The sequence below is a fragment of the Phaethon lepturus genome, unplaced genomic scaffold (assembly GCF_000687285.1).
Source record: "Phaethon lepturus isolate BGI_N335 unplaced genomic scaffold, ASM68728v1 scaffold4970, whole genome shotgun sequence".
Classification (NCBI taxonomy): domain Eukaryota; kingdom Metazoa; phylum Chordata; class Aves; order Phaethontiformes; family Phaethontidae; genus Phaethon; species Phaethon lepturus.
In genome coordinates this window covers 23,033-45,951 of record NW_010514003.1, presented here as the reverse complement: position 1 = coordinate 45,951, position 22,919 = coordinate 23,033, and the positions used below count along the sequence as shown (strand labels likewise).

The following is a 22,919-nucleotide window of genomic DNA, read 5'->3' as shown; positions in this document are numbered from 1 at the left end:
GAGTGTTAAAGATTTGGATCATGATTTAAGCTTTGTTGCCAAGATAGAACTTTACTGTATAGCTTATGAATATTTTCTTGTACAAAATAATACATTTTCTTTTGTAAGAGACAGCAATGACCTTTGGAGATAAAAGGTAAATGATATTAAAGTTGAATTCCTGGCAAAAATACATTGCAGTTTTGGCCCTTCGCTTAAGTCTATTATTACTTAAGGAAATGGATAGGAAACCAGTTTGGCCAACTCCCTTAAAAATGCAGAGCTTTGCCTCAGCTCATATTAGTGCCCAAGAGGCCTCATTCTGATTGTTTATGGAATTAATTATCTGATGGTTCAGTGTTCTGTATTAAATATTAAAATTTTTTTAATAATATATATTCTTCTCCTGAGTCATCTCAGTTGTGCCCAAGTCTTTCACCAGTAAATATCTATGAGACAGGGATATCTTAATCTCAGAGAAGTTGGTAATGTCTTATTTGAGAGATGGAACTGATGACTGCTCCTGATTGCAGACAGCAAAGCTGCTTCAGATCCTTTTTGCTTTGACACAGAGACTGGACACAGTTGGAACTATTTGACCCCTCTGTGCTGGTATATACATTCTTATTTTTAAGTAAACATTGTAAAAAAGGTTTGAGGTATTTTATTGCATTTTTAATAAGTTTGGTATATTTAGCAATCATAAAAGGGTTGTGCAGAGGAGAAGAAGCATAAAAAGGACAAAATCTTCCACAAAGGGGAGATAATTCTAACAGATCATTTTTCAGTTAACTACTCTGAAAAGGTCTGAGCACATTCTCACCTCTATTTTTTAAATACTTGTCTTTCTGTAGATCCATTTTATTCATTTTATTTGAAATTACTGAAATATATTTTCATCAGGTAAGAGTGCAAAATCAGGCCCATTAAAAAAGTCTACAAGTTAAAAGAAACAAAGAAAAAGTTTGAATACATTTGCAGACTAAATCAGATATTCTTGCACTCAGGTCCCTGTGGTGGGCTGAGCAGTCACACACTGATAGTTTGTTTCCAACTACTAAAATGCATTAAATCTTCTCTTAATGCTTTTCTTTTTTTCATTTGTGTCATTACTAAAGTTGCCACAGGGGCATTCTGTGATCAGGAGTGGAGGTGAGGTGCTCTAAGCAGTAGCTATGGTAAGTGCAGATAGGGAAAAATACACTTTCACCTGAAGTATGACCTCGTTTAGGGGAAAATTGGAGGGCTATTGTGCTAAATCTGTTAAATATTATGCAAGCATCTAAGAGGCAAACAGGGAGCATTGAGGAGAACTCATGGTGTACAGTCACTGCTCATACACAGATAACAAATGCTTTCAAGTCACCTTTGTAGAGGCATCCTTACCACTTGGCCTTTGTGTGGACACTCAGCCCTCTGCAAACATAGGAAATGCTGTTTTATTCTGTTCCTCTATTCTTTCTGTCATTTCTGAGTCCAATACGTCAAAAGAAGTAGTTGATGTATTCTGTATTGGTTTGTCTTATGGAGAAGGATATGATTCTCTGGCTCGGAAGAGTCACTCCTGTACTCGGAAAGTAATGGCTATTTCTGGACCGAGTTGGGTTTTGCAGGAGACTTGAGTTCTTTAGGGTGAGAGGATGCATCTTCTCCACTGAGAAACAGTATGGTTGACTTGTGGAGCACAAATAAATGAATATTCTCAGATTTGTAGGAAACCTGTATTCTTGCTTATTTCCATTGTTTCTTTTCAGCTTATATTTGGTAAATCAGAAACACATCTGTGCTTGTTTAACATGTATTATACTTCTCTGAAAGCAATAGATATGGAGTCTTAACAATGGAAAAGACGCTCCCGTGCAAAATAAAATGTAACAATAATGAAAAACCTTTCCTTGTTTTTGCAGGACGAGGCTGCTCCAGCTGACAAGCAGTACAAACAGGAGCCAGCCCAGGTCACTTACTCAACATCAGCCGTTTCCAGCACACAGGAGGTGTTGTACATCAATGGCAATGGGACCTACAGTTACCATAGTTACAGAGGGCTCGGAGGTGGGCTGCTAAATCTCAACGATGCTTCTAGCAGTGGTGAGTTTCCTTACAAAATGTGCCTGTGTGTATCTGTGCTCATGTGTATGTTTCCCCCTGCTGTACAGAAAGCTAGTCCAAGGGGTTCAATATCCATAGGCTATTATCAGATAATGAGCAGGAACACAATCCTGCAAACAGCTACTGCTGAGCAAAATACTTGCTCACTGCATGCTAGTCTCCTTTCAGTTTCAAGGGGCTAATTCACAATAGGGTGAGACTGAACCTGAAGTCTCTAACGAAGCTGAGTAAAAAAACGCGAGGTTAGATCTTCAGTCGATTTACATGACTTTATGAGGACCTACCCTGTCATCATTGTCCTATCCTATACTGATTACAAAATAAGGTCCCTAGTATCTTTGTGGCTGGTGTTTGAAAGCACTGAACTTCATATTTTGTAACACAAATGAATCGATCTAGATTTCTCACATGGTCTCTCTAGCTACTTTAATTTACTGCAGATAAGGATCTGGCATACCAAGTGTTAAATGAGAAATCAGCATATCCATCTATACTCTAAACTAAAAATGATGCAGGTAATTATGTGTCACCATGAGGTTGTATGCCCCTCTGAAAAAAAACTAGTATTATTTATTTAGACGACATTCCTTTCTTCTTACCTTAGCAAGCTTTTGTAACAAACAAATGTAAGTGAATTGTATTATTAGTTTGAAATAGTCCCCCCTATTGGTTTCATACAAATTCAGAGCAAAGCAAAAGGTTTGCCCACTCTGATTACAAGGGCATTGTCTGTCTGTCAGAGAAAAGTGATTACTCTGGAAGCCTGAGGGTCTCTTGCCTCTGAGAATGGTATTTAAAAAATGTCTCAGAGGACTGAGAAATCCCTGGGTTTTTGTCCTGCATGATCTCTGCCTGGCTGAGGAGAGTGCTACTTCAGGTACATGGTCTAACTTAAGCAAGATGGTAATTGTTCAGCTACAGCCTCTATATTCAACATGATAAGCAATTTTCAAAACGCTATCAGGGCTGCAGCCTGCACTGAGTTATTGCTATGTGGTGTCCGGGTGACCTTCAGTCATGTCTGCTTCCTCATCCCCCACCCCCAAAATCCTCAAAGTTCTGTGAATGATTTGCATTAAGTTTTCAAAAGGCTTTAAAAAGATAGTATTTTATTTGTCAAAAGTCTTTGACTTAAAGAGTGAATGATCATTACAATTGTTTCCATATGCATGAAAAACACATCTGAGGTACTGAATATGATCTCTGATCAAATATTTTCATAAGAGTAAGACAGGCCATGGAAATCTGGTTTCTTGGGAAAACACACAAGAACTTTAAAATTGTCTTTTACATTGCGTCCAGAGAAGATCTGAGCCAGTTCCCACTGAAAACAATTGGCATTTGCTCTTTCACCCAACTAAAAACAGGATTAAACTCCCCATGTGTTATTTGTTAGCTGAAACCATCAGAATTGTCCTGTTTTACATAACGTTAAACTGTGAGGAATCACAACTGTTTTGTGTACTTGTTCTTCCCCTCAGACCTCTTGTAATAGGATACATTTTCATTACTCCCATTTTTCAGTGAATTGTGGGATCTAGGCAAAAGTATTCTATGTCACTTTAGCATGCAATTTTTAAATAAAAGGTACAAATTCAACATTATAGTGTTGCTTTCTGATTAGCAGCAACATTTTCTTTGTGCCTTTAGTGTAGAACGCTTCAGTGTTTTTTCGGAATCAAAGCTCAAGATGCATTTTGCAGGACAAACAGTGTTTTTTCAAGAACTGCCAGGTGCTGCACAGCTAACACAGTCAAGGAACTGTGCAGTGCACTGCATTTCCCTGTGTAGCATTGCCTGGGGTGAAGTGGCCAGTGGATGCTTACAGTTTGCATACTGACATGCTCAAATATTTCTTCTTCCTTGCCTTTCGCTACTTGCACTGGAAAATTTTGTCTGTAAGTCCTCTTACTTTGGAAGACTAGTAAACCATTGCACCTCTCTGAGATGGTTGTGCATAGTCGAAGCATTGTGCAAAGTTGTCTGTCTTCTCCACAGGGATCCTACGGGATCCAAAACACATAAGCTCCATGAACCGAAAGTCTGTGTGCAAGCACTTGGAAAACAGCTGTTGGTGCTAACAATCTAGCTGGCTGCTGCTCTGTGACCCGCCTGCCGTTTCAGGAATATGATTAGGAGAGTTGTGTAAAGGCAACTCCCATCAATTTCTTAGTTTCATTGACACAAAAGCAATCAGTAGCCAACCTAATTGTCTCTTGGCTATTGAGGGTAAAGTGCTCTGGCTCCATTAGCTAGTTTCCATACAGGAGAAATGGGAGGACTTGGAGGCCAGTTATTTGGGATCTGTCAGTCCCCTCTGAAAAAATGGATATTTGCTTTTTCATTTGTAAACTAAAAGGAGTGGATGGAGTTGCATTTGAGATGGGCAACCATTGCTCTCCTGACAGACCTCACAGGACAGTTGTTTGCCGTTATTATTCTGTTTCAAGGACTCTTGTTCCAAACCTATGCAAGGCTGTTACGATGGTTAATCTCTGGAGAACAGGATATTTGCTTGCGAATTGTTTTCAGGACCTAAGAAGTAATTTAAGAATGCATTTCCTTTTCAATTTAGTAACCTGTCAAATATTCTTGTCATGTTTACAATTGGTCTCCTACTATAAAAATAAATATACACCTCAGTCAAGATGCATGTATAAAGAAATACAGTCTGGTTTTGTGTATCTGCTAAAACAGAAAAAAGGAGAAGTTGCAAAAGCTAGCAAAAACTCACTGCTTGAATCCTATTTCTGGACCTTCCCCCACAGTAATATAATGACTATGTCCAATTGGCTCTCCTATCTAGTAGTCAAACTGATGCATGTATTTTGTATGCTGTGACTCATTTGATTTTGCTATTTCCTCCCCTATAAAGTTCACCCCTACTCTGATGCCATCTTACAGACTTAGCTATCTGCTCACCCAACTGTTTGGTGGCTCTGGCTCAGGGACCTCTCTGTGCCTTCTGTTGCAGTGCTTCCCTCCTCAGCCTGTCCTTCCACATGGCTGATTACCGAACCATAATTAGCTCCTTACACAACTGTATGGGGCAAGCCTTCATGCAGCTGCTCAATATGAGCAAGCTGAACACAACAGCTTGTACACTGACCCCCCCTTTATTGTGGGTGGGAAAGGAGTACAGCAGGAAAAGGCTTGGGCTTACAGCACCAAGGTCTGTTTTTCCCCTGCTTTTAAACCCTTTAGGCCAAGCCAGCTCAGCTGCAAAGTGTCACCCCACCACCAAGCAATCTGTGTGCTGACAGAGCCTCTGTCAGCCTGTCCATGGGCTAGGGAGAAGCTTTTGGGCATGTTGTCCTTGATTCTTGTAGATGTTAAAGGAGAGCTGCTCTTTGAGAAGGGTGGATTTTCACAGCACTCTTTTTTTTAAAGCTAATGCAGTTCCTGCGACAGAATTGCATGGAGAATCTCCAAGGTGGAGTAGCCCAGTAGGTGTGAACAAAATTTGCTTGCCAGCTCCTAGCCAGCCACAAAGGCTTCAGCTGATCCCGCTCCATCACACCGGGACCAAGCTCGGAGGGACACCCAGCTTGAGGAAGGGAGGGTATGGACTGGCGACAGACTGCTCTGTTGGGAGCAAAATCTCGTGCTGCCGCCAGAAGCTGTTGAAGTCCCTGAGCCTCTCCTGACAGAGCAGGATCACCCTGTCTCCCCACGTGTTTCTGTCCAGTGGGTTGCTGTCTGCCCTCTCACGATGACTGTCAGCTGCCAGCACTCTCTGAAGTGGGGTGGCCTTGTTGGAGCCTTGCTCTCCACAGCCACTTCGTTTCCTGAAGTCCATTTTCCCTAAAAGGCGTGGAGAATGCTTCTGCTGCTGTTGCTGGGTTTTCTGGAGGTGATTTGGGCCTGTTTCTTTGGCATCATTGCCTGGTTTTCTAGGCAGAAATGTCAGTCATTTCCCTTTGTGTAAAAGGAGATGGTGTTTCAGACTCAGTGGCAGACTGGCCACGCAGGACATGCCCTTGTGTCATGGTAAGACAAAGCAGCTGTTGTGTCTCTGTTTCTCTACACAGATCTGCAGCCTACCTCCACCACCACCGCGACTCAGCACTGCACCCCAGGCACCACAAACGTCCAGTCCCCTTCCAGCTCAGGTGAGTCCTCCTGCCAAATTCAAATACATTCACACCACAAGCAAGTCCTGAGCCCTGGCAGGTTTCTTTTTCAGCCTCCTCTCCCACAGGTGGGCCTGCAGACTGCGATCCATGGCCCTGTGGTGCAGCTGGTAGCTGCCGGAGTCCCACCACACCGCCCACCTCTCCCTGCTGCTCCTTCCAGAGGCCCAGACGGGCTGCACTCTCCTGGCCATTCCCCGCTTTAGCCAGGCCTCTCACCCACATGCAAATCAGCCTCCCTGGCCCTTCAGCCTCCCGGTCCTTCAGGAGGTACAGCCCTGCTGAAGACGAAGCAGTAGCTGGGGGAAGCTACTGGGGGAACCGATGCTGCTGGGCCCCAGCAATCAGCATGGTCGTGCTGTGTTGGGGCAGCAAGAGGAAGGCTAAGCACTCTTGTCTGCTTTTGTGTGTGGCGGTAGGGAGGGTGCCTCATTTCCACACCCTCAAATCTGATGAAGTTGTAACCTGCTGTAAAATCTTGGCATTTGCATGATCAGTAGAGGCTTCCTGGCAGTAAACTAGGAAAAAAAAAAGTCTAGCTTATAATATCCAGTATGCAGCTAATTCTTAAAGCGCTGACTGGGTTACCCACAGCATGGCTGGCCATGATGAAGGGGTTGAATGTGATTTTCCTTGTGGTTGCTCTCTCCAGCTTTTCTTTATACCTCTAATCTTGCACAGTCTTCTGGGTTCTCAGTGCTACCATGATGATGTCAAAGCAGAGATAGAAAGGAAAGACAAAACAGGTTGCCTCTAACACAGCTGGAGCCTGGGGTATGAAGAGAGCCAGAACAAGAGTGATAGATTGAGGAACCTAGGAGAGTGTGTTTAGTCCCATTAAAAAAAGGGAAAATGTGGGGTTGGAAGAAGTTAAATGTTTTGACCTATGTTGTGGCAAAGGTGGGGATTTCTCACTGGGAAATACTGCCTGAATTCCATATTAAGATCATCCCTGCATTCCTGTTCCCCCTTCCTCCTCCTCTTCAAATTATCAGACACATGGCATATGCTATGCATTAGTCTGCTCCCACCACAGGAACAGAGATGAAATGCCTGTGGATATATTGGGCAGTATCCTACTTTTCTGCCTTTGCACAAAGCTCAGGAGACAGCCATTAAGGCAAAACAGGTGTATGCCACATAATTAATCTCCTATGATGGATAGGAAACATTACTGGAGGATGTCACACAATCCTTTCATTGCAAACCAGTCTGTTTGCTGGTTGTTGAAAATGCATGACGTTCAGTGGCTATAGGCATTTTTCTGTGTTTTCACATCTCTTTCCTCAGGCAACACAGCAGTTTTTTCTGCTATCTAAACTAGTTGAAGGTATTTCCAAGAGGGGAGAGTGTAGAAGGGAGATAGATAGAAGCTTAAAAGGTCCAATTCATTCGTCCCTGTTTTCTTTACCTGAGATCTCCTGGCACCTGAAATAGTTTTAGGCAGATCTGCTCTCTGTTTGAAGGCAGGAGGAAAAGAAACATTGACAGATGCATAATATCACAGTATAATATTCTTGCAATAATAAATACATCTGATTTGGAGAAAGGAGCCTACTTTGATAGTTGTTTCTGTTTAGTTTTATTGGAGTATATGAGGATGTAGTACATACTCACTTCTAAAGTCACTCATGGGGAAAGCAGGGAGAGAGGAGAATAGGTGCAATAGAAAAGATACACAAGAGAAATTTCAAAGCGTGGGCAAATCTATTTTTCTATAAATAAATGCCCCTGCTTTTTACATCTTCACTGATGAAAAAGTTGCTTAACTATAAATGAAAATGTAGAAGCATAGATGCTTAAGCACATGTAGCTTTTAAAACTTATTTTTGTTATTCTAAATTATTATCTGCAATACCGATAACTATTTTGAGAGTCATTGACCCATTTATTATTCTTTCAGTTGTTGTTAATTATAAGATTGGTATCTACCCAATGACAGCATACAATTCTTAAGGGATTTTTGCTGAGAAAGTTGATAGTGTCTAAGCAATCAGTAACAGCATATGTACATTTGACCCAGATTTTGGAATTTTATATAAATCATATTGCTAATGAGTAGTGTATGAGGCAATAACTAGTTCTATTTAAGTCTTGCGATTTACAGAAAAGCCATTTGTCCCACAGGGTATTTAATGGCAGATATTCCCAACAGCTAATTTGATAAATGGTTGGCTAGCACATGAACAGTGGGTTTTCAGAGTCCTCATATTCATCTTGATGTGGTTCCAACACGACCCATTTCACCTCCCACGGGAAATTAGGTCTATGTAACTGGACTGAGGTGGTAAATAAAAAATATTCCTGTGTTAAAGTGTCGATCAGGTGGCCTCGGCAAGAGGCAGAGGAACACTACTTGAGTCTTCTGAAAGAGTATAAAAGAAAAGATCTGTCTTAGCAGTTTATTTAAACCACTGCTTAAGGGAATGTTGCGCTGTTATAAAAACATGGGAGGTCACAATTGTGAGTTATAATAGTATGCACTAAGATAAATAAATAAGTATCCTGTCTTCATCTCTGTGATATATGCTTAATCTTTGCTTGCATGCTGACATGGACATTGTGGAACCTGATAATGTTTGCAGTCAAGACTTTTAATTGACCTGAAATACTCCAGGATAGGAAGCAGTAGGCTAAAATGTGCAGTATTGTCTTGGAGGAACCTGACACTGCAAAATTCATTGCAAACATATTCAGATTTCCCTCTGTATAAGGATACACTTCCTTGTTCCTTTGAAGACTGTCAGCTTAATAAATAATGTTAAGTACACTAAGGAATAGTTCTATTTAAAGTAAGGACAGTTATGAAAAGAAATGGTGGCGAAGCTGTTCAGCTTTCTCCAGATTTAGTCATATGTAGGGATGGCTTCTGGAGACAGAGGTACATGAACTGTCTACCTTAACCAGCTATTTTAAGCCTTCAGAATATCTGTGATTTATTTTTCTTGTTAAATAAATGTGGTGGATATTTATTAGTAAGATTTAGGTTCCCGTGTTTTAGTAGCTGATTTTCATAAAATTACACAGGAAAAATCAACACTATAAGAATAAGATGCATTTATTCCTTATTTTCTGAGTGACCAAGTATGACTGATGAAGCTACAGATAACTTAAAGCATTTTTAGCATATAGCAGCCTGGACAACCTCTAAGAATCAGTAATACTGCCAGTGAGTGTCTATCATAGCTGTTAGAAGCGGAGACGAGTATCATACATCCTGGGGCTAGTCTCTGAGTGAGGATTTCTCACACATATAAAGCTTGGGCTGTCATAGGTAAGCTTTGGAGGTGAGGTGTAGAGGTCACATAACATAATTAAAAGAAGAACTAAAATCCTTATCCCCACACCAAGCATGGCTTGTTCTTTTTCTAATCAGCTCTCTGCCAGTGCATGCAGCTTGCCTTCCTGGGAAGGCGTGGGTGTACTCACTGTCCTGACACCACAGCCATGGACACTTTTCTGTGTCTGGATTTCTTTGCCTTTTTGCTCAGGAGGCTTTTCTTTGAGAGGAAGGAGGACAGCACTGTGACTTGTTAAGTACAAAGCAGGAGTTGGGGAGCGATATATATTTCCTAGTATATAGAAATTAAAAAAAAAAATCAGTAGATTGAAGTAGCTGGGGTAAGTTAAAATCTGAGATTTCGTATTTCCTTTGTATACAGGAACTCTAGATACAACAGAAGTCTCCCAGGCCAAGAGGACTTCTGGGTCCTGATGGTTCCTTGTGTATGCAGACTGCAGATTTGCACTTGCATAAAACTTCATTTGCAGTACTTTCAGGGATTCAAATATATATATTCTGAAGAGTTAAAAAACTTTCCTTACGGTAGTTAATCTGGACATCTAGGAACACAGGGCCAGATCTTCACTTTGTGTAAATCACTGTGACCCTATAGACTTGTTAGGAGTTACACTGATTTATGCATGCTGGACATCTGTTCTTCTCCTAGTTTTTCTTTCAGAGCAGGGCTTTGTGTCATCAGTTTTTGTAAGGAAAACCTCAGAGATGTGAGCAAGCACATTTCTATATATTTTCTACTTATGAGTGAAATAAACTTAATATCCCATTCAATGACTTAAAAATCTGGATTACCAATAAGAAAAGCCCTTCAGTTTTGTTTCAGAAAAAGACGTGCTCTGCCGCAGAAGCTCTGTTCTGCCATATACTCTGTGTATGTGTTTTTGGCTGTGACATGAATGAGAGTCAAGGAAAGAACATAAAAGTTAAAGTAGGTTCATGTGGAGCACAATGCCCTCAATATGTCAGTGGTAGTTTTTTCACTACCGCCTCAATAAATATAGAAGTCTTTAATGGCTTCTTACAACCATTCAGTCCAGCTACCTTTATGATTTGTATACCCTTCTTCTCTGTGCTGGGTTAAGATTTTACTGAGAAATATCCTCTGAACTTCTTCACACTGTGATCGTTTCCCTGCAGCGTGTGGTCACATTGAAACAAATTCACTGAGCTAATTGTCCTTTTATTTATCCTTTGTACACTGGAAGTCATTTAAAAGTCAGTTCATTTATGCCAGTGTAAAACTGGATAATACAGTTGTAAGGCTAAGTGCTGTTCATGCTAGTTGCGTAGTAGGAAATAGCATCTAATAGGACTGTTTCTGTTTGAGTAGTTTCTTTTCATAGTCCCAGCTCTGCTTTCATTCACTGAAGGGGAGATTTTCATTAACTTCAGTGACTGTGGGGGCATGGCAATCTCCACATTCTTTGTGGTCCCAGCTGTATCTCTGCATAAATGTAAAAGAAATAAAAATAAGTAAGGTTTATGACCAGATCTTCGGCTTCTGGGAATCAGTACATCTCTTTCCATTAGTGCTTAAGATAGCAAGTCTGTTTTTGAATCTTGTGATTCTGGTGGGATTGTTTAGGAAAATTTCTAGAGCATGTATTGGTGTGTTCTGTATTCTATAGTTGAATATGCTAAATTTTAAAATTATTCCAGTCTTCCTAGGAAGTAAGGTCCATCCAGTGAGCCAATGCTGAGAAAGCCTTGGCACTGACATATGTTGTCCAGATGAAACTGAACAGTGACATTTTTCTCATAGGAAAGCAAGATACATTGCTTTGGATTACCTGATCCCAATTTCCAAGAGAGTATTAAGATCAAGATCAGGCTAGGCTGATCTTCTGCCTGCCAGAAGTCTAGATTTCCTACACTGTCAAAATGAATGAGCAGTATTTTTCCAGATTTGCACATAATAAATTGCTTAATAAGTTTACTTGCCATCTCTATCCTTCTATGTTTAAAAAAGTCCTCAGTCCAATTCTACCTATCCAAATTTACACTCCAGGAAGAAAAAATGTATTGTCTTAAGTGGCAAATGCAAACATCTCATCAAAGCACCATACATCTTAGCAGGTTAACAACTATGGCCAAACGACCAGGGAAATTCCACATGAAGCCGAACTTTGTGACGGCAGATGGTTTTGCTCATTGTGGTATCCAGCAGACTGCCCTTAGGAGTGCTGTCTTCTGCAGGCAGCATACATGGTCTTGAGAATATTCTTTGATGAAAAGCGCTAAGCATATTGGTATAAGATGCCAATGCAACATGGCAATTGCTGCAGGTTCCCTCGTCAGTGTTCAGGCCTTACAAGATCCTTGCAATATATTGCCAGCCGTATGCCGCCCCTTCAGATGGTAGCATGCTCCTTGCTGTAGGAGCTGGATTGTCACCAGCCTGATCTCATTCATGACACATTTATATTAGTGTCACGTGGTGTCAGGGCTAGTGAAGTGAATGGCCGTTCATCTGCGTCTGTAAAGGTTTCACAATCTGGCCATATGCTGATTGAAGCATAAAACGTGAAAATAGATGTCTAGAGAACATCAGTTTGATACTCTGTGATAAAAAATGTGCAAGTGTGCAGATTGCCATGAGGGCTATGATGGCAACTGGAGCCGGAGGAGGCACAGGAAAGGAACCTTCTGCCTGCTCACCAGCATCAGGTCCCAGGGTGGTGTTGGGGTGCAAGCGGCTTACACTGTTGGGGTACCCCCAGAGGCTAATTTTCTGCTGGCAGTGCACTAGCCCCTTATGTTAAGTAAGTAGAACTTAAAGGGTGTCTGCTATATATAAAAATAAATCACTGTGGTTCCTGTCGAGGCAACTGGTAACTGAACAGTTATTACTTGTTTCTGCTGCTTCTCACTGGCACTCAGCTGAGAGCAGATTTTGCTACTCTGCATTTGTAGCTACAAACCTGCAAAACGTCTCTGGCAGCGGGATCTGAAGCTTTTCTTTTCCTTTGTTATCTGCAGGTCCAACAGATCTCAGTATGAAGAGGCAGTTAGCAACCAGCTCTGGATCCTCCAGTAGTTCAAGCTCTAGACCCCAGCTGAGTCCAACTGAAATAAATGCAGTGAGGCAGCTTGTGGCAGGGTATCGAGAATCAGCCGCATTTTTATTGCGTTCTGCAGATGAACTGGAAAACCTTATTTTGCAGCAGAACTGAGTCATGTGACCTTCACACTGGCCTGGTCTTATCTCAGAGTTTCCACTAATGACATTTTGATTTCCCAGAGCACACACTTCAGTTACTGCACAGTCTTTTAGGAGAGTTAATTACCATAATGCCACACTGTTCTTGATCCATAAAGTGATGTGTTAAGGTGCTTCAAGTGAACTTCGACCTCTGGTATGTCTGAGGTACTTTACTGTGTCCAGCCTATTGCTTTTGTTTTAGTGTGTCAGCATAAATATCGAAAAAGTGGCTAGAAATTAACTCGTTCTAACAAGTGGAGCAAACAGAAGATGCTGTGATGGTTTTAAAAAAAATGGTTCAAGATCCAAGTGCAATATTAGTGGAATGTGATACTGACTCATTGGACTTAAAGCTGCAGTATATGGCAAAATGTTGCCAAATGTCCTGTTGCTACAGGGCACAATTGCAATTAAAAGGATCTTGTATTTTAAAAAAATGTAATTTTTATAAAAAACAAAACAAAAGATTTTTGTTTTCATTCAAGATTTTTCATTTTTACTTTGGTAAACTTTTTCACTGGTCCTGAAAATGTTTTGAGGAGCTATTGTAAGTCCCCCCTTCCTCTCTTGAACCCCTGACTGTGCCCTTCTCCCCAACTTCATATTCTTTCTACAACGAGTAACTCTTGATGCTGGATAATTCTTCCCCTGTGTACTGTAAATTGTCATCTATGGAATACCTTCCAAAGGAAGCATGCATTTCCTGCATTCATACCATTCTCAACTCCATTCTGTAATATATTGCAGCTTTATTAGCAATTAATAAGGAGTTGAGGGTTTTTTAAAAAAGACATATCATTGAGAAAAAAAAAAGATAAATTGATTTGTTAACGGTGAGATCATCTAACTCCATGATCACTGCTGCTGTCCTATACAAGTCCCTCTAGTTGTGATTGGATGTAGATGATGAATGTTAAGAGGTTGCAAGTGACAATCTGAAAATTTGCACTCTTGTGTGTATTTATTTTGTTTTCCTTAATTTAAACAAAATTCTTATGGAGGAAGGTCATCGACACTTCTGGTATGATTTGTATAATTCCCAGGCCTAGCTAAAACCTGTACAAACCTGTAAATGGATGCAGCTGCAACTATAATAAAACTCTTCTTTCCCCTCCCCCACTCTTCCCAACCCCTCTATTTCTTATTTTATAATATTGATTACACATTAATGGTGTTTTCTTTGTGCACTACGGCAGGCTTATTTTTAAGTATATAGAAAAAAGTACTTTAGTTTATGCTTACTGTACTCTCTGTTCTGTTGTTTAGCTTTTGTTGAATAACAAGTTTCTTGTGCATTCCTAAATTTGCCTTATTTCATGTACAAAATTTTATGTAATTCCGTTTTTGACAATGAGTTTAAGGCATCAGTGATATTTTATATCTACTTGTTACATATAGTTTTCCAAGTAATGACTGTGATTGTGATCAAGTAATGTGCACTTTTTCTTGTAACTGTGGACATTGCTATGCTTTTTTTTCTCTAGTGTTTCTAGAATTACTGTTGCTTACAGTTATGTAAAAGAAAAAGAACTTTTGTGATACTGTTGGTGAATATTAATGTGAAAAAGCCTATGAAATATGAGTATTTTGGAGGTACATAGATACACAAACATCTCTAAGTTGTGGACTTATGTTCACATATTTAAACAAGAATTCAAAACCTGAGGGCTGGAATAATTTCCTCTGTTTTGTTTGGGTAAATAAACAGATTTCTGTGTTTAAATACATGATTGTGAAACATTATAACATTTAAATTGACATAGCATTTAAAGCTATAAATACTGTCTTTATACAGGAAAAGGGGCCTTCCAGTCCAATTCATGTAGACACCCAAACCTCATTTCTCAAAATTATTGAGTAAATCCAGTAGGCTGGTCTAGCTGGAGCTTTGTAGTAATGAAGAATTTCCCCAATAAGAGCAGAAGTGGATGGTCCATAAATCATGAGATCTGAGTCGCTAGCATTTTATGATTTTAAGTTGGCTGGAGGCAGCACCGTTTTGCCACCCTACATTTATTCTTAAAAATCTATTGGATGGCTTTTTACAGACACTTATTCTTGGATATGAGAATATTGTTGCAAATTCTTACTAGTTGCTACCCATCGTTTGAGAGATGCATTTGCTCCTAACATCTTCTCACCATGCTTGTGAAAGTCTATAGCTTGTCTGTGCCATAGATGTGTGGTTGCCTGAACTTTTGTCTCACCAGGCACTCAAAAGTCTATTAGGAACCAAGTGCCTTTTCCCTCTCTTCTGCTTTCAAGTATCTACAGCTGCTTCTATCTTGTGCATGCCAGGAGGGGGATGAAGCAGGTACCTTGTGCCCGGTCACTATCTTGGCTTCACCCAAAGAAAAGCTCTGGCATACATTTTCCACAGAGGAGTGACAACTATGCCTAGGTTTCGAAGCTTTCTTAGTCCGGTTTTGCAGGGCAGTGTGCCTCACACTGCCAAGTACGCAGCAACGAGCAGTTTGTCTAAGAGGCTGTTTGTCAGCCAGGAATGCTTCTCGACTGGAGAGCCTCACTGCTTTTCAAGCTGTCTTGCTAAATCCAGATAAGGACAAGAGACTAGAATAAGAGGAGGTAAGAGATCTACTTCAGTGTTGTACCCTCTGACTCCTCCTTTCTCTCCCCCAGTTACTCCTTTTCTTGAGGGAGAAGTAGGGAAGTTGCAGGTCACCATATGACCATCAAGGCCTAGAGCTAGTCTCCCCTTTTTCCTACTCCACCCCCAGCCTACCTTGATAGTTCTCCAAGTATGCCTTCTGTAGCACACACATCCTCTTCTGACTGCCTTCTCTGAAATACTTAGGGCCTTCTTCAATTATAGGAGCAGTTGATGTCCTTCTCTAAAGGCTCAGACAGATACTTAGCTTTCAGTCCTCAAGTGGTTTATCTGTGCCAGATTCTAGCAGACTGATGAGGTTTTTACTCTATAGCTGTTTCCACCTCTTAAGTACTGGGTTTATTAATCTCTTCGTTAAAACAATCATAGATTCAACTGTAGTTCTAGCTTCCTCTTCTTTTAAGAGGCTACTGAAATTCAATCCCACCCTGTGAAGGAAAGACCATAAATCTCAGTCCACTTTTGTGTGTGGAAATCTAGATCCAAGCATCACAATTAAATTTGCCCTCTTGGATCTAGTGTAGGTCTCAGAGCCACCTCCTTTGGGTATCCAGAAATAACTTCAGAGTTATTTCTTTTTCTTATCCACAGCTTCTGTAATCAATGCTTCATCGCCTCAGCCTGAATATTGCTGTTAGGATAAGACCAGTCCCTTCCAGCATGGGCATGTCCCCTGAGTATGAATGCTTAAGGCTGACTTCAGAAAAGCATTATCCTTATATCCAGTGTCTTTATTATACCAGTGCTTCAAGTTGATGGATATCTCACTACAGAACCTTATCAGTGCAGACTGGTAGGTGCTGGTCTTCCTTCAGACAGCCTCATGTTTTCCCAGCTACCCTGGAGTTTCCTTGGGAGTGGTCTTGTAAGATCTTCAGTCTTCAGGGGGTTGCTGGAAAGGGAGGGATGGTGGGAGAATGGATTATAATGTCCCTAATTTCCCATCCAGAGTTAAGTGCCAAACTTGACCAGTTGAGTCTTTTTAGGCTCACATCCACACTGAGGAGTCATTTATCCATTCTTCTCTCTTCTCTCCCTGATTTGCAGGGTGGTTTTCATTGATAGGGCAAGCAACTGTGGGCAATAGCTTTAGATGCAACTTCAGGTAGTGGGAGTGGACAATCCGACCAGCTTAGCAGCTAAACAGATTTGTTTACTGCTTTTGATGTCAGCCTGTAAACTACAGTCAGAGCACATGAAAAGAGATCTGGAGTCAAAAGTTTTTATCCAGATTGGCACCTCGCTGCGTGTCATCGAAGGAGGATACCACTGTATCAGCCATGATGAGTGTCAAAAGCTAAAGAAAGAAAATACACAGGTAAACAGGTATTCGACAGTTTGAAAGCTGCCCGTCCTGTATGGAGAATGAATTTTCTGAATGAAGGAAAGCAGAAGAAGATGTACATGACCATAGCTATAAAACTATTTGGAAAACAGAGTTTCACTTAAGGGGTTGGATATTCTTGCTGTAATGACCTCAGTCTCTCTGTATGCAGTTTAAGTGGAGGTAAGTTTTGTTGGTAAAACTCCATTGAAATAAGGAACAATTTAATTTCTCTCAAGGTCCTAGCACTGTGTTAAAAACTTCTTATAAATTTGTTAAAACTCCTCTGAATTTGGCTTTGAGTGTCTTGTGAGGCATTCATAAGGAAGACATATGTTTTTCTATATAAAGAAGAGCTAATCTCAGTACATCTTGGAGTCAGGATCTAGCCCTGACTCGAACCACTATTGAAAAACTGTTACAAGCACGTGGAAAAGAATTGTGAAATAATGGCAGAAATCAAGCAATGCCACACAGGTGGTTACTGGAGTAAGTATGCAAGAATAGAAAATGACTGTACTGGACAAGACCAATTGTCCATAGCCTTGTATTCTGCCTCTGATAATAAATAAAACAGATAAAGATGTAACAGAGCAGACCAGAAGAATAGAGCAAGCATATAGCAATGCTTTCTAAATGCGTGTCCATAGCCAACAACAGTCTGAGGCTGTGGCGGGTTGTCCCTGGCTGGCAGGGATGCCCCCACCCTGTCACTCGCTCACCCCCCACAGCGGCACGGGAGAGAGAATCGGGAGAGCAAAAGTGAGGGGAAAAAAGTGGGTCAAGTTTAATAAGTGAAGAATGAAAGAAGAAAAAGTGATGCGAAGGCAATCATTCACCACCTCCCACCAGCAGACTGATGCCCAGCCGGTTCCCAAGCAATGGCTACTTTAGACACACACCCCATCCCAACTCCCCTCATGTTTTATTGCCAAGAGTGTTGTCATAAGGTATGGTATATCATAAAAAAAATTCTGGGTACAAAAGTCAAACGAGTTGCTTGAGGCCATGCAATCTGTGAATGCCCGAGCCAGATCTGCTGACTCCTTTCCAACGTCCTGCCCCAGAAAACCGCACTCCAGATGTGCCATGTGCAGTATGTGAAGTCCAAATATTGAATTATCTTTTTCTGCTAAGCTGTCCTCAGGACTGGATCAAATGTTGGGGAAGAGGATGCAGAAATGTTTTTTTACTCTAACCCAAATAACCTGTTTAAATCTCTTTTCACCACTGAAAAAAGGAGCATGAAGGAGCTGGAAAGTCTGTAAAAGTAATAACTACTTTATGAGTAGAAACTTTATGTTGTGCCACCTAATTCAGTTAATTTCTCCAAGTGTAGAGAAAGATATTGCATGCAAAGTTCTTTGTTCCCTTTTCTAATAATGTCTGGAAACACAATGGAAAAGAGTTATAATTATTGTGACTATATATATATAATTTGTTTTGTAAGTACACATTTGCTGTGGTAAACCAACTATAAAATTATGGTGTAAGGAGAGTTGGAAGAAGGATCCAGTCTACCAATTTCACATAGGTAGGATTGTCCTCATTTTCCCTGAGAGTCTGGGCAACCCTTGACTCAGCAAAGGGATGGATCGCTGTAGCTAATTAAAAAGAAACATTGTTGCTGCATTTTCAAGGTTTTCTAGAAAATATTTTAATTGCAGTTTTTCCTAATGCTCCCCTGGAAACTTATATCAGATAATTTTTCCCTTTTTCCTGCAAGGCTGCTCTTTTGTTATCGTGGAGTTGCTAATCAGTTCTTGGTGCTGGTTTCTTTTTTACACTCCGTCACAACACAGTGAAGCAGGACACAACTCATAGCAGGAAAAGCACTAGGAAGAACTGGAAAAATAGAAAGGATGGATATTACTAATTTTTCAAACAAGTCTCTGTTTAACTGTTTTAAATTATTTTTATTTGTGGTTGCAAACTCAGAGTGCTTTAGCACTACAAGCTTGACCTATTTATTTCCTCTCATATTCTGTAGCAGGGAGGGAAGGATTTGCTGTGAGGAGGAATAGCTTCCAGCTGAGAAAAGCTCTTTACTGCCTTGGCCAGCAGGCAGCCTTACCAGCGTTCATTGCTGCCCCCGGTATTTGAAAATTAGAAGCTACAAGGCATGCTTAACTTGCATATCTGTTCTCTAATAATTAGAGGCACAGGCTAATTTTTTTTAATGTCGTTGTCCAATCTTACTGTTTTCTTTTCAATGTAAGCATTAAACTGGAAAGAAAAACAAAAAAGAAAATTATGGATTTAATATAAATCTCTAATACCCAGCATACAGTTGAGGCTGACATTCAGAAAAATGTAATTGTCAGTGCTAAAGTACAATATCATATGATTGCTCTGGTTTTTTAAATTATTATTAATAATGTTTGTTTACAGTATACGGAGTACAGATTTCTTCTGCTATGTGTGGAAATCTCTAGAGTGGAAGTCCACCCTCTTCTTTGGACTAGGGTGTCAAAGAAGGCGGCACACCCCTGTCTATTCTCCCTGCCAAGTTCTTTGTCACTTCTGTTATCTTACAAACATTGCTGCTGAAGGGCTTGAAATCATGCTCAATTAAAAAACTACCACATGGTTATTGAGTAAAGTTTAGTGAAGATTTGAACATCAAATCTTTCAGATCCTGGTAGAATCATAGAATGGTTTGGGTCAGAAGGGACATTTAAAGATCATCTTGTCCAGCCCCCCTGCCATGGGCAGGGACGCCTTTCACTAGACCAGGTTGCTCAAGGCCCTGTCCAACCTGGCCTTGGACACTTCCAAGGATGGGACATCCACAACTTCTCTGGGCAACCTGTGCCAGTGTTCCACCACCCTCATTGTGAAAAATGTCTTCTTTATGTCCAGTCTAAATCTACCCTCTTTCAGTTTAAAACCGGTGCCCCTTGTCCTGTCACTGCAGACTTGGTAAAAAGTCTATTTCTGTCTGTCTCATATATTGCAAGGCTGCACTAAGGTCCCCCTGGAGTCTTCTCCAGGCTGAACAACCCCAACTCTCTCAGCCTTTCTTCACAGGAGAGGTGTTCCATAATCCCTCTGATCATTTTTGAGGCCCTCCTCTGGACCCACTCCAACAGGTCCATGTCTTTCTTATACTGGAGACCCCAGAGCTGGATGCAGTATTTCAGGTGGGGTCTCATGAGAGTGGAGTAGAGCCGGAGAATCCCCTCCCTCAACCCGCTGGCTATGATGCTTCTTACGCAGCCCAGGACATGGTTGGCTTTCTGGGCTGCAAGCACACATTGCTGGCTCATGTCCAGCTTTTCATTCACCAGTACCCCAAGTCCTTCTCCACTCCCAGTGTATTTATCCCCCAGTCTGTACTGATATTGGAGATTGTCCCGACCCAGGTGCAGGACCTTACATTTGACCTTGTTGAAGTTCATGAGTTTCACGTTGGCCCATTTCTCCAGCCTGTCAAAGTCTCTCTGGATGTCATCCCAGAGGTATTGATGTCTTGACCCATTACTACAGTATGCATAGGATTGTGCTGTTACGATTCCTGTATGATGCTATAGAAAAGTTCTCATTCCTGATGGCCTTCTGGCTGGTCATTGCACTTCTATTTTTGAGCTGAAGATTTTGTGGAAAATCTCCATGAATGCTATAGCTCAGGTATTATGGACAGTGTGGGGATGTTTCAGTAGTAGTTTAGAAAACCTTCCAGCGGCAGTTTCTTGTATCGTTGTCACTGGGACTTCATACTGATATTTTAGAACTTGAAAGAGAATCCCATTGTCAAGAATTTGAGAAAGAAATGTGGTTATTAGCTGTCACTCTGCGCATCATGCTAGATGACACATTTTTATGATATAAAGAAGTGAACACGAATCTTCTTTGGTTAAAAAGGGCCATCTGCCCATCCTAGTCACTATAAAAGACTATAAAGTCTTTTTTTCTTCTATAGAGGAGAATGAGAATACTAACAGGGATACTGATTTTTTATTAGCCTTCTATTGCTCCCCACCAATAAGAGGATGTCATTGTTATGCTAATACAGTGCGAATGACACAATACAATGAAAGAAATCAGTAGGCATTAAGTGCCCTGATGAGCAGCAAGCCCTGAAAGGACTCTGCAGATCCCGATCTGTTTGTCTGTTACTTGAGTCAAGACTAAACTCAACACATTTTGAGTGGGCACAGTTTACTCTACTTGTCAACATTTTGTTCACTAAGTTTATATTAGTGAACTATTAGAAAGACTTACCTACAGTTCAAACATTGCAGATGCTGTCCGAGGCTGTAACAGCTATTGGGGCCTCTCTTGAGTGGGAAAAGAGAGAGCACTCGTTGAACGGAGAGCATCTCTCAGACTAAGAGCTTAGAAAATCTTTATAAAAATGAGAAGTATTCACCTAAGCCATAGTTTTACCCAGTTCAGGCTTTGGCAAACCTTACGAACAGGGTGTCCTTACGACAAGGTGGAATTTCAGTCATAACTGCAACTAAAACAGTAAGAAAGATACTCAGTTAAAACAATCACATCATTTACCTGGATGAAGTGTGGAGTTGATTACACATCGCTCATCAAAATAGTTCTTCCAGCAATCACAGCCAAGCTGAGAGACCCATACCAAATACTCTGACTATATGTTGTTTTCTGGAAAGCTGACAGCGCTAGGATGAAGGTAAAAAGCTCTTTCATCATTGACTAATTCTCCTCCAGTTCAAAAAAGGGTAAGCATTTAGTTTGGGTGCCAACGACCCTGTGTTCATCCACTGAAACCTGCTACCTAATCTGCTAATGTTCATTTGTATAATTTAGTTCCCAAGTAACAGACTCCTTGTTAACACTAATAAAGTGGTTGTTACTGATGACAAACAGGTATGCTGTGGTAGCTTCTCCTTGTGAATATTTCACTATGTGTTTTATGTAAGAACATTGCTTTGAAACTGAGGCCAAAGTAGAGACAAGTGAAAAATTGGCCCAGTCTGGCACCAAACAACCAAACCTGTGTTTTTGCAGGCTGCTGAGCAGCAGCATTTTTGAAAATCAGTCCCTGGAAAGGTGTCCAGAAGAGGGTAGCTGCTTTTCTATCTGTTTGAGAAACACTTGGGTAATTAGCAATAGGATTTACGGTAAGTATTGCCAAGACCAGCTCCTGTGACACTGCCTTCTCTTTTTCCAAAGTGTGTTGAAAGTAAGGGTATTTGTGGTAGGAATTCAACAGAGACCGGATTTCTCCCCGAAGTATTTTGAGATGCCAAAATAAGGTAGTGATCTTGTCTCATTTCCTTCAAGAATGACAATATGACATAGTGGAGGTGTGCTGTGCAAAACCCACACTTGTCAAACTACAGAAGTTTTATTAACAATTAAGCAGCTTTGATTCTGTTCTGCAGATGGCAGTGCTTATTCCAGTATTGTGTTACATCCAACACTCAGGTAAGACTTGGGTGATCAGCCCCTCCAGGTCAGAGACGCAGAAGGGTTTCTGTGTGGGTAGGTAGTAAGTTTGAACTGAAGAGCTCAGTCAAGTCTTCGCCTGACTAGAGGTCACTCATGGGCTCCTCGTGGTTAACCTGTACACTTCCATGGTGCCTTCTTAACCTCACGCTACATTTGTTCTTACACTCTCGTTCGGCTCCTTTACTGAATTTGTAGGGTTGGGGTTTTCACTGAAAGGAAATGCATATTCTTAAATATTTTTGCTTCCATCTGTCCTGAGGAATCCATTTAATGAGACTCCATTTATTTTCTCATATTAACCCTTTAGGAATCTAGAAATTCAGTTATAAACACAAATGCCTTAAAAACACAGTAGTAGCTTCAAAATATGGGTTGCAAAAATCATTAAAAATACCTAGAATGGTTTTACATGATCCCTGGATCTTAGAGCAAGAACTTTGTTGAGAACATGAAGCAAGGGTAGACAAAGGAGGGTTTATAGATTTCTAATATGATTTTTAACCCAAAACAAAGATTTTGCAGTTATAGGCGTACTTTGGTTGTACATTTATAACTGTAACTTCACTGGGGCACAACAACATTACTGAACGGGGGTTGTCCTAGTTAGCCCAGCCACCTGAGTGGCCATCTGACACATTACCATTACTTTTAATTAATTTCTCAGCCCAAACAGCTTTTTTTCTTTCTCCCCCTAGAAAGGTGAAACCAGGATCATCACAAAAATGGACATGGCTATGTGTGTGCTTTGATGTTTGACAAAAACATCTGAGCAGATTGCTCTTACATGTACCACATGGCTGTGGCATTCATTTTGA

At 40.8% G+C, this 22,919-nt stretch overlaps 1 protein-coding gene across 1 annotated transcript in view; it reads left to right on the top strand.

Annotated features, from left to right (window-relative positions):
• The window catches only part of LOC104624327 (nucleolar protein 4-like), a 37,002-nt gene extending 22,555 nt beyond the window's left edge, over nucleotides 1-14,447 (top strand). Inside the window, exons 2-4 of the mRNA XM_010291672.1 lie at nucleotides 1,887-2,067; nucleotides 6,120-6,200; nucleotides 12,502-14,447. Coding sequence (XP_010289974.1) covers nucleotides 1,887-2,067; nucleotides 6,120-6,200; nucleotides 12,502-12,695 — 456 coding nt within the window. The 3' untranslated portion in view covers nucleotides 12,696-14,447. The remainder of the gene's footprint in view (nucleotides 1-1,886; nucleotides 2,068-6,119; nucleotides 6,201-12,501) is intronic.
• Nucleotides 14,448-22,919: the final 8,472 nt, after the last annotated feature.